Source organism: Bufo gargarizans, chromosome 1 (assembly GCF_014858855.1).
Source record: "Bufo gargarizans isolate SCDJY-AF-19 chromosome 1, ASM1485885v1, whole genome shotgun sequence".
Lineage (NCBI taxonomy): Eukaryota > Metazoa > Chordata > Amphibia > Anura > Bufonidae > Bufo > Bufo gargarizans.
In genome coordinates, this window is record NC_058080.1 from 121,236,048 (window position 1) to 121,248,568 (window position 12,521).

At 42.8% G+C, this 12,521-nt stretch overlaps 1 protein-coding gene across 1 annotated transcript in view; it reads left to right on the top strand.

Moving 5' to 3' along the window:
• TRAPPC11 (trafficking protein particle complex subunit 11) overlaps nucleotides 1-12,521 on the top strand; it is a 36,687-nt gene that overhangs the window by 6,726 nt on the left and 17,440 nt on the right. The window contains 12 exon segments of the mRNA XM_044297409.1: nucleotides 1,200-1,314; nucleotides 1,642-1,666; nucleotides 1,668-1,742; nucleotides 2,279-2,352; nucleotides 2,531-2,627; nucleotides 5,767-5,900; nucleotides 5,990-6,137; nucleotides 8,473-8,566; nucleotides 9,457-9,536; nucleotides 9,684-9,762; nucleotides 10,796-10,850; nucleotides 11,563-11,708. Of these exon segments, the coding sequence (XP_044153344.1) occupies nucleotides 1,200-1,314; nucleotides 1,642-1,666; nucleotides 1,668-1,742; nucleotides 2,279-2,352; nucleotides 2,531-2,627; nucleotides 5,767-5,900; nucleotides 5,990-6,137; nucleotides 8,473-8,566; nucleotides 9,457-9,536; nucleotides 9,684-9,762; nucleotides 10,796-10,850; nucleotides 11,563-11,708 (1,122 nt within the window).

Genomic DNA, 12,521 nt, shown 5'->3' on the forward strand with positions numbered 1-12,521 from the left:
TGTTCCCAAAGGGCTGTATCAAAGCACATTAATAGAAAGTTATGTGGAGGGGACAAGTGTGGAAGAAAAAGGTGCACAAGCTGCAGGGATGACCGCAGCCTGGAGAGGATTGTCAGGAAAGGCCATTCAAACGTTTTGGAGACTTTCACAAGGAGAGGACTGAGGCTGGAATTAGTGCACCAAGAACCACCACACACAGACGGATCCTGGACATAAGCTTCAAATGTCGTATTCGTCCTGTCAAGCCTGACAACAAACAACGTCAGAAGCGTCTACCTGGGCTAAAGAAAAAAAGAACCGGTCTGTTGCTCAGTGGTCCAAAGTCCTCTTTTCTGATGAGAGCAACTGTTGCATCTCATTTGGAAACCAAGGAGCCAGAGTCTGGAGGAAGAATGGAGAGGCACACAATGCAAGATGCTAGAAGTCCAGTGTGAAGTTTCCACAGTCTGTGTTGGGGTGCCATGTCATCTGCTGGTGGTGGTCCACTGTGCTTCATTAAGTCCAGAGTCAACGCAGCCGTCTACCAGGAGATTTTGGGGCACTTCATGCTTCCTTCCACAGACGAGCTTTATGGAGATGGTGACTTCATTTTCCAGCAGGACTTGGCACCTGCCCACACTGCCAAAAGTACCAAAACCTGGTTCAATGACCCTGGGATTACTGTGCTTGATTGGCCAGCAAACTCGCCTGACCTGAACCCCATAGAGAATCTACGGGGCATTGCCAAGAGAAAGATGAGAGACATGAAACCGAACAATGCTGAAGGCTGAAGCATCCTGGTCTTCCATAACTCCTCAGCAGTGCCATAGGCTGATGGCATCCATGCCACGTGGGGCCCAAACCAAGTGCTGAGTACATATGCATGATTATACTTTGCATAGGTCCTACATTTTTCTATTTAACATACTTTTTTTTAATTGATTTCATGTAATAATCTAATTTTCTGAGATTGTGACTTTAGGGTTTCATAAACTGTAATCCATAATCATCCAAATTATAACAAATAAAGGCTTGAAATATCTCGCTTTGCATGTAACGAGCCTATCTCATATGTTAGTTTCACCTTTTAATTTGCATTACTGAAATATATGAACTTTTGCTCGATATTCTAACTTTTCACGTTTCACCTGTACTTTTCACAAATAAAAATAAGACGGCAGTTACTTTACTGGCAATCAGCTATACATTTCCATGTGCAGGTGAAGATCTGATTGCTTCGGAAAGAGCTGCTGCCCTGTGCAATGCCTGTGACCTGTCGGGGAAGTCTCTCTTCGTGTTGCCACACACTGATCACCTGGTGGGCTATATCATCCGGTAAGTAACTGTATACTGTGCTAACATGCACCAGTATAATGGACATTATTCTAATTGCTGGCACATTTAAGTGTATCATTTGGTTTTTCTACTCTTATACATTGCCTTCTTCATGCCATTGAGGTGTATTGCATGTAGGGGCTCTCTATGATTATATGAATACCCGTAAACTATCAAATTGCTAGATGTTCTCCGTGGTTAACTCCAGATCACAGTCTCTGTTCTGGGTCTGCCCTTCTCATGCTAAATCATAGACTTGGCGACCTGAACTTGATATTTCCTGACAACTGAAATGACTACTGTTTTTACGTATTTTTGCCCCTTTAGATTGGAGAATGCTTTTTATGAACACTGCACAAACCTACTACTACTCCGAAATCCGAAGGATAAAGTCCCACAAGGAGTTCTTAAATAAAACCACTCACCAGGTATGTTTATAGACAAATTAGAATTTGTCACAGGTACAGTACAAGACTATCTTGTCGTACATTGCTTGTACCATATTAGGACGTTCATGTCATGTTTAAAATAGGCAGAGGGTATCTTGATGAGATCCCTATGCATATGATAGAGTGAGATACATTATAATGAAGTGAATAGAGTGGTGGTCTGTATGCACACAACCAATCCATTCACACAGGGGACTCAGACCCCCAGTCTTATGATCGGTGAGGATTCCAGTAGTTAGACAGGTGATACGTGTTTTATGTGGGACAGCCTTTTTAACGCATGAGTAAAGGCCAGTGATTGGTTGCGTCTGTCACATGTTGCTGACACGACGTCACCGCTGCAGCCAGGTAAATAGCGCCCAGGAGAACTGGAGCAGCAGTGTGGGATCTGTCAGGTAGGTACTGTACTTACTTCTTTATTTCAGCCAGATCCCAGGGATTGTCAACCCCTTTCCATATTGGTAACCTTTGGACGTGTCACTAATGCACAGCTTGTCGTGTGTTTTCTCTTCCAGCTCCTGTTCGTGAGGCATCAGTTCAAGATTGGATTTTTCAGTGAACTGAAGCAGGATACACAGAATGCCTTAAAGTAAGCGCCTAATAACACAGCAGATGTAAATGTATGTAAAATACAATTTCCAGTGCTGTGCTTACATCACGCATGAATCCTGCGCAGGAGTAAAATCTTCATCATCTTTTAGTTTAGGCGAGATGGATATTAGAAATGTGGCGTTTATTTTCTTGTAACTGAATACGTTTGTGCTTAGGAACTACAGGACCGCTTATAACTTGGTGCATGAACTGAGGTCTCATGAAACCAACATGCTGGAAATCAAGACGATGGCTGGCTTCATAAACTATAAGGTGAGCCGACTTCTCAGTAACTGAGCCGTTGTACAGACATCTGATTCTTTCCATGCTAGGTGTTTCACACTGAGGCCTCCTCCTGCTCATCCTGGTGTCTGACATTTCTACTGGACATTGACAAATCCTACTCCTCTTTGACCCTTTGATTGCCTGTTATTTCTGCTCTAGCAATTTATTTTGTTTCTTTTAACAAAATTTTTGTTGGAAAAGCAATTTATATCTCATACCAGTGAGGTGGGACACGTGCACAGTGGATTTCCAGACACTGCTTCTCTTTTAGTTGAAGGGTAGTAACTGAAAGCCATTTCTTTTTCAAGTTCTTGAGTCATCTTCTTCCATGCCGCCTAGGGCTACTTTAACACTAGCGGCACAGACCTCCGGCAGGCTATTCCGTCGGGTGAACAGCCTGTCTGATCCGTCCTGCCGCTAGTGAACGCGTGCCCCCGGACTGCCGCTCCGTCCCCATTGACTATAATGGGGCGAAGTTCCAGCAGTGGCACGGCGAGAGGCTGCTGGAATAAAACGATGGCATGTTTGACATTTATTCTGGCAGCCTCTCGCCGTGCCTCCGCCAGAGCGGCAGTCCGGGGGCACATGTTCACTAGCGGCAGGACACATCCGACAGGCTGTTCACCCGACGGAATAGCCTACCGGAGGTCCGTGCCGCTAGTGTGAAAGTAGCCTAATCTAAACTTTGAAAATGATCTTGAAGTGAGGATTTGATGGCCGTTTCCATCAGGACATCGCTAGGTGTCGACAGGGAGGAAACTCTTCCTCAGTTGCATACCTACAGCTTTCCACAGATGCATGCGCAATGCAGCATTCCCGGCTGTAGCTGTAGCTGCGACCAGTCATGTCTGTAATAACTTTTATAGCGCATAACTATGAAGATCAAATCTAAATGACGGTTTCGTCTTTTGTATTTTTCTTCATACACACTGGGTAATTATTATGATGTGTAAATGGGCCCTAACCAAAAAGTGGACAAAGCAATGGTGCAGTGCATACAGTTGTGGAAGGTCACAACAAAGGATTTAATCGCTTCAGGACCGCCGTCATACATGTGTGGTTAAACAGACTTCTTTAAAATTTGTGCACACTCGCAAGCAGAGCTGCTGCCATAGCCGCCATATTTCTGTTGTTTCAAACAGCAAACACTGGGGCTAATGTCTGCGATCGGAGAAGCTGTTCCTTTGCTGTGCTAGGCTTGGTCCCGCTGATGAATCCCAGTCTGCCACAGCTGTAGTTTTTTTGGAGGCCTGCAGGTGGCAGCCATTGGAATACACAGAATGTTCTATAGCCTGCAGCGTTAAAGCCATACCGGTAATTAAAATAGGAATAAAGATGATAGGCATCGCCTTGTCCTAAAAACTCCCTAAGTATTAAAATATAAATGTATTTATCCCGTACGGTGAAGGCCATAACGGGGAAAAAAATCAAAATGACCATTCCACCATTTTTGGTTGCTTTACCTCCCCCAACAATTTAATAAAGTGATAAAAAAGTCGTACACAATCCAAAATGGTTAAATATAAAAACTATAGACGCCAAAAATGAGCTCCACACTGCTCTGTAGACAACTATAAAAAGTTCTAGGAGTCAGAATAAATACATTTTTTCCAAAGTTGTTTTAAAACACAAGCAAACCTATATATATGTGTCCTACTGACCCAGAGAATGAAGGTAACAAGTCAGTTTTACCGCATAGGGAACATTGTAAAAAAAAAAACCCATAAAACTGTGATGGAATTTCATTTTTCTCAATTCCACCCCATTTGGATTTTTTTTCCCAGCTTCCCAATAGATCATAGGCAATATTAAATGGTGCCAGGAGAAAATACAACTTAGCCTGCAAAAAAAAAAGCCCTCATACAGCGGTGTAAATGGAAAAATAAAAAGCTATGGCCGCGGGAAGGCTGGGAGTTAAAAATAAAAATAAAATAAAAAATAAAAAATGATGTGCAAAAATGGAGACTGGCCTAGGCCTAAAAGGGTTAAAGGAAGACTCCAGGCAAAACTGTTAGGCCCCTTGCACACGAGCGAGTTTTCCGCGCAGGTGCAATGCGTGACTTGAACACATAGCACCCGCACTGAATCTAGACCCATTCATTTCAATGGGTCTGAATACATCAGCGTTTTTTTTCACGCATCAGTTCTGCGTTGAGTGAAAAACTGAGCATGTTCTATATTCTGCGTTTTTCCTGCAGCCCTGGCCCTATAGAAGTGAATGGGGCTTCAGTGAAAAACGCACTGCATCCGGAAGCAAGTGCGGATGCAATGCGTTTTTCACTGATGGTTGCTAGGAGATTTTGTTTGTAAACCTTCAGGTTTTTTATCACGTGCGTGAAAAAAACATCAAAACACATTGCACCCGCACGGAAAAAACGGAACAACTGAATCCAGCGCCGTTAAACGGATTCGCCGCGCCTGAGCACTTAATTCCCCATTATGGGCAGAGGCACAAGGCTGGCTAGATCGGGATGTACGGGCCGGCACATGCACATTAAACGCTCTTGTGCCTCTGCCCATTATGGGGAATGAAGTGCGCAGGCTCGGCGAATCTGTTGAACGGCATTGGCACTGGATTTCTCACTAAGAGGAGGACGTAATCAGAAGAACCTAGGGTGGGCTATAGGGGTGAAAGGGGAGGGGTTTCATATGAAAAGCGACGAGGGGCCTGGGCAACGGCTGCATCAACACCACCCCTTGGCACCTTCAGAAGCTAATTACCATATTAAATAAAAGTGTTTTTTTTAGAAAATCAGCAATGGACAGCTATATGGAAGGTAGCATTCTAATATGGGGAATGTAATGGCGATCCTGATGTTGGTGTTCTATAAGGGTGATTTTAGGTAAAAGACTCCCTTTAAAGAATCACTCTAGGAAAATATCGTTCTTTGATATGATTGTAATGTATATCATTTGCTTGCCAAGGATGCAGCATCTTCGGTGTGGGCTTGATGTCTGTCTCTGCATTCATCCTTGTGAGACTCGCAATGAGACCCTCTTAGAAGGGAATAGAGAGACAGACGTCCAGTCCACACCAAAGACGCGGTATGATTCGGAGAGTCAGAGTACGGTCACGCGCTGCAGTGGAGACTGTCTTACGGTCATCATCTCTTCCTTCCTGCTGTAGATCTGCCGCCTGTGTTTCCAGCACAACACTCCTCTAGATGCCATTGCACAGTTCAGAAAGCACATAGATTTGTGCAAGAAGAAGATAGGCAGTGCCGAATTGTCCTTCGAACATGCGGCCTGGATGTCTAAACAGTATGGACCCCTCTACGTGACTGCATTATCTGATTTAATATCGATATTATATATTCTGTGTGGTGTAATGTCATTTGTGTGTTTTAAAGGTTCCAGGCTTTTGGAGATTTATTTGATGAGGCTATTAAACTCGGGCTGACTGCCATTCAAACCCAGAATCCGGGATTCTATTACCAGCAGGCTGCATATTATGCGCAGGAGCGCAAGCACCTAGCAGGCCTTCTGTGTAACCATGATGTAAGGCTTTCATCACGTAATTTTACTGTTTAGGTGTAACTGCCATTTTTGTATTAAGTGTGAAGGGAAATTGATGATAAACATTTTATTTATTGATTTTGGATCTTTTTAAAGAAACATCTGACCCTGAAGTTGTTTTTTGACAGTGAGCAGCCCATCTTCACTGTTCAGCGCCGTACTGAATAGTGAAGACATGCCTCCCTCATATATTCCCTAAAGATGGTTATGAATACTATATACTGCCCTAACATCGGTACACAGTCAGCGCAGTACTGAATAGTGAAGACATGCCTCCCTCATATATTCCCTAAAGATGGTTATGAATACTATATACTGCCCTAACATCGGTACACAGTCAGCGCAGTACTGAATAGTGAAGACATGCCTCCCTCATATATTCCCTAAAGATGGCTATGAATACTATATACTGCCCTAACATCGGTACACAGTCAGCGCAGTACTGAATAGTGAAGACATGCCTCCCTCATATATTCCCTAAAGATGGTTATGAATACTATATACTGCCCTAACATCGGTACACTGTCAGTGCAGTACTGAATAGTGAAGACATGCCTCCCTCATATATTCCCTAAAGATGGTTATGAATACTATATACTGCCCTAACATCGGTACACAGTCAGCGCAGTACTGAATAGTGAAGACATGCCTCCCTCATATATTCCCTAAAGATGGTTATGAATACCATATACTGCCCTTACATCGGTACACTGTCAGCGCAGTACTGAATAGTGAAGACATGCCTCCCTCATATATTCCCTAAAGATGGTTATGAATACTATATACTGCCCTCACATCGGTACACTGTCAGCGCCGTACTGAATAGTGAAGACATGCCTCCCTCATATATTCCCTAAAGATGGTTATGAATACTATATACTGCCCTCACATCGGTACACTGTCAGCGCAGTACTGAATAGTGAAGACCTGCCTCACTCATATATTCCCTAAAGATGGTTATGAATACTATATACTGCCCTCACATCGGTACACTGTTAGCGCAGTACTGAATAGTGAAGACCTGCCTCACTCATATATTCCCTAAAGATGGCTATGAATACTTATACTGCCCTCACATCGGTACACTGTTAGTGCAGTACTGAAATGTGAAGACCTGCCTCCCTCATATATTCCCTAAAGATGGCTATGAATACTATATACTGCCCTAACATCGGTACACTGTCAGTGCAGTACTGAATAGTGAAGACCTGCCTCCCTCATATATTCCCTAAAGATGGTTATGAATACTATATACTGCCCTAACATCGGTACCCTGTCAGCGCAGTACTGAATAGTGAAGACCTGCCTCCCTCATATATTCCCTAAAGATGGCTATGAATACTATATACTGCCCTAACATCGGTACACTGTCAGCGCAGTACTGAATAGTGAAGACATGCCTCCCTCATATATTCCCTAAAGATGGCTATGAATACTATATACTGCCCTAACATCGGTACCCTGTCAGCGCAGTACTGAATAGTGAAGACCTGCCTCACTCATATATTCCCTAAAGATGGCTATGAATACTATATACTGCCCTAACATCGCTACACTGTCAGCGCAGTACTGAATAGTGAAGACCTGCCTCCCTCATATATTCCCTAAAGATGGTTATGAATACTATATACTGCCCTCACATCGGTACACTGTCAGCGCAGTACTGAATAGTGAAGACCTGCCTCACTCATATATTCTCTAAAGATGGCTATGAATACCATATACTGCCCTAACATCGGTACACAGTCAGTGCAGTACTGAATAGTGATGACATGCCTCTCTCATATATTCCCTAAAGATGGCTATGAATACTATATACTGCCCTAACATCGGTAAACTGTCAGTGCAGTACTGAATAGTGAAGACCTGCCTCCCTCATATATTCCCTAAAGATGGCTATGAATACCATATACTGCCCTTACATCGGTACCCTGTCAGCGCAGTACTGAATAGTGAAGACCTGCCTCCCTCATATATTCTCTAAAGATGGCTATGAATACCATATACTGCCCTTACATCGGTACCCTGTCAGCGCAGTACTGAATAGTGAAGACCTGCCTCCCTCATATATTCCCTAAAGATGGCTATGAATACTATATACTGCCCTCACATCGGTACACTGTCAGCACTGCAGAAGAAATAGCTGTTTGCTTCCTGACAATCGCCTGCTCCATCAGGCCATGTAAACCTGCCTTTAAAGGGCTTGTTTTTGTCTTTGTTTTAAAATTACTTTGTGTTTGTTGAAGTAAGTTTTTTTTTTTTCATTTTTTTTTTCATTTTTTTTTTCATTTTTTTTTTATATGTATTGTATGTTTAGCCCTCTGTAGCATATCCCAATCCAGATCCTCTGGAGACTCCCAATGGCGTGTTGGACTTTTATGGACAGAGGGCCTGGAGACAAGGCATACTGAGTGAGTATGGTCAGTGGGTGTTCCAGTGGTAGATCCTTCACCGATCTAATAGTTATCCCCTGGATAACTTTATGTAACCAGAATACCCCTTTAAGTGTGGGACAGTATAATAAAATAAGCCAAAAAATGCAGATATTATTTTTTTTTCTACATTCTTGCCACAAAAAATATATGTACCGTCTACAGCCCAAAAAACATTTTCACCCACATAAAAAAAGGCCTACGTGTACAGAAATTTTGTTAGTAGAACAGGTCAATCTTTCCAATAAAAAGAGCAACACAGCAGGAGCTCCGCACCGCCCTCGCCATGAAGGACTAGAAGTAGAAACCAACCTGCCTTCTGCCTGTGCCCTAGTAGACACAAGCTGCCGTAAAGTGGTCTGTTACCTTATTGTGATAGCTCTGTAGAATTATTTTTAAACTGAAAGCGACATGGAAAATTAAAAATAAAATCTCCAAGTTTTAAAAAAATGTTATGTTAATTTAAAAAGGAGCCCATACTGATGATAGATTCCCTTAAAATGGAGTATTGGGGGTATAGTTTGATATTAGCATTTGCTTGGTCTCCTTTATTGTAGTCCTCATGCATAGGACCCTTTACACCCTGCAGATGGTTGGACCAGTCATCTGGAATGAATGTTTGTACCAGCACTTGTTGCCCCATTCGCTTTGCATCAGGCTGGTTGGGGCTGTAATTGGCCTGTGTTAAGGGACCTTTATGTGACATTACTCTGTTGGAACGTTGGGAATGATCACATTCTATGAGGGGCAGATCATTCCGCCGTCCTATACCAGTGTAACACTGTGTTTAATATTCTCATGTGAAGTCTTGTTGCAGGACACCATCAGTAGTACCCGGGCCATGTATGACTGTTCTGTGTGTTATCTAGGTTTCGACCTTTCCGATCCGGAGAAGGAGAAGGCCGGTATACTCGCACTTCAACTAAAAGAGAGAGATGTCATCCACTCGGTATGCAGATTTATTATTTTCTTTCCCTAAGCTTTAAATAGAAGTGATTGCTTAAAGGGGCATCTGGAGAATATGCCATAAATGTCTCATAGATGTGGGTCCCACCTATATGAATATTCCTGTAACTGTTACCCCTTTTCTGATTAGGAACTTATCATCAGCCTCCTCAGCAATGCCGTGGCCCAGTTCAAGAAGTACAAATGCCCACGAATGAAAAGCCACTTAAGTGAGTACTTTTTTTTTTAAAGGGGTTAGGCCATGATTGATGTAACAAATTCAAATCAGAAATCGTAACAAAGCTAGACCAGCCCTGTACCTCACATGGGTCCTGAGATCTCCACAGTCACTGCTCCAATTGCTCTGCTAGATTATCTGCAGCCTGCCAGCTCGCGGTCGTGTCCTTTCTGCTGCAGCTCTCTCCCTGTAACTGCCACTGCTTCTAACAGAACATACGGCTGGTGGCAGTTGAAGATTTAAATTTAGTACATTTAACCAGCTCAGTGACGTGGAGAAAAAAAATAAGGAAAAAAAATAAGGAGAAGAGCAAACAGCAGGTGGCGCTGTACGGATACATTTTATTGAGTAGATCACTGGCTACACTACATTTTTAATTACATGCAATTACAAAAGTATTCAGATCCAGGTCCTTGTTTGAAAAATTTACAATATGTTTTGTGACAACCCCCTTCAGGAGTGGGTTCACATCAAATTTAATGCCTCTGTTTGATGGATACAAAAACACAGCACCCCACGTTCTGGTAAAAAAACGTATAGGTGCAGACTTTTTGTTAGAGTTTTCCTGTAGGAAGTTGTACAACCTGAACCCATCACATCATGTCCTACACGTAGCTGTAGTGTCAACGCTAGCTGAGATCCTGAGTCTGATAAAGCAACTGCTTCTACACAGCTTTTGAAGATTATAGGTGCCTTCTGTGTCTGATTTCCCCCTCCTTATCTGTTCTATGAGCTCTGGAGCTGAAAAGAAACATAGTGGGAAGTAAGAGAAAGGACGTCACAGCAGTACAGTGCTGGCAGACTTCACAGATGGGATATGCCCCCTGCTTCTGAGTTAAATGCATCTAGCTGTGCAGATGGAACAGGGAATAATATGCCTGAGGTAGACTTTAAGTTTTCATTGTACAAAGAAGTCTGCCATTATGCAAATGTTAAAAAAAAAATTATATATTCAGGTACACTATAAGGCTGGCCGATACATGTTCTTACTATGAGGTGGTCTTGTTTGTTGTCTGTTTTTACAGTGGTACAGATGGGTGAAGAATATTACTACGCCAAAGACTACACTAAGGCCCTGAAGTAAGTTCTAAACCTTTACATTGGATCTTTTGAGTAATAATCAATATAATGGTAGAATACATATTGCTAGCAGATTAAATTCTTCTAAAGTTGGAATGTCTGTTACATTTAGACAGATTTACTAATCCTGTCTAATATTTAAACAATGGTATTTACGCCAGTTTTCTGCGTACAGGGTAATGTTAAATGACTTCCTAAGTATATGTGGCGCATGCCTTGTGAGTAAGAATTCTGACGCATTTTCATTAGGAAATCTGCCCCACATTGCGCCTTGTCTGTTTCTTCATAGTCACCATTATGTGTAAACAGTGTAATTCATAGCTCTTAAAGGGGTTGTCTCGTCTCACCGTTACTAAGGCGAGGTGAGGCACAGTCCCGACCACCTCCCAGCAAGGAAACGGTGCTCACGGTTTCATTATCTCCCATTGCCGTACAAGAGAGCTACGGAAACAATGTCGCACGGCAAGTTGAACTGTTACCCTAACTCAGAAACAGCATAGCTTGGTGTTCTATGCTGAACAATGGGAGCGACTGAAACAGTGAGTGCCGGAGTGCTCTGCTGTTTCCCGACTTGGAGGTGGTCGGGATTGTGTCTCCTCTTGCCTTCGTAATGGCGAAATGAGACAACCGCTTTAATATTTCTCCAATCTGAATAATATGTCAGTAGGAGCTGGTGTATAGTTGTATTCACTTGCTGTATTTAATATCCCAGGTTGCTGGATTATGTCATGTGTGACTACCGCAGTGAGAGGTGGTGGACCCTGCTCACCTCTATACTGAATACAGCTCTAAAATGTGCTTATCTAATGGCACAACTTAAAGATTACATCACCTACTCTCTGGAGCTGCTTGGAAGAGGTATGCGCTCCATTAAAATAATGGTTGTTTTTTTATATTTAGTAATGGTGGGTTAACCATTTTTTTTAAAACTGCAGGTTCAGTCCTAAGGAGGCCACTTGAACATTTCAAAGCTCCTTTGGCTTTATTAAATATGTGGGGCTGTGCACCCTGGTATTAAAGGGGTTGTCCACTGTCTTTAAATTGATGACCTATCATCAGGATAGGTCATTAATATCAGATTGGCAGGGGGTCCAGCACCCTGTCCGATCAGCTGGTTGCAGAGAAAGCAGTGCTCGTACGAGCGCTGCCTTCTCTTCATTGTTTACCTGCTTGCCGATGCAATTGTGGCGAGCAGATGTAATTACAGGAGCGCTATCCCATTCACTTCAATGGGAAGGCTTTGGCTCCAAGTGAATAGAAAAGAGCCATCCCTTTGAAGTGAATGGGATAGTGTTGTTGTAATTACACTGCTCACCGCTGCGGTTGAGACGGCAAGCAAGCGGGTAAATAAAGAAGAGAAGGCAGCGCTCGTACGATCACTGCTTTCTCTTCAAACAGCTGATTCCGGGAGTCTGAACCCGGCCAATCTGATACCTCAGGATAGGTCATCAAACGGACAACCCCTTTAACTGTCGGTAAGCCAGTCTGTTCAAGCAGGTGGAGACTGTCAGTGTTATAAAGTACATGTTCTAATAAGCATATACAGTGAGAGCACCACAAGGATCAGTGTTACCTTCCATATGAATCATTTTCTATAGGGATGGCTGTTCATATCGTAAGAACTAGTTTTAGTATGTATGCTTCTTTCCTGACAAGTGTTCTGATTAACTA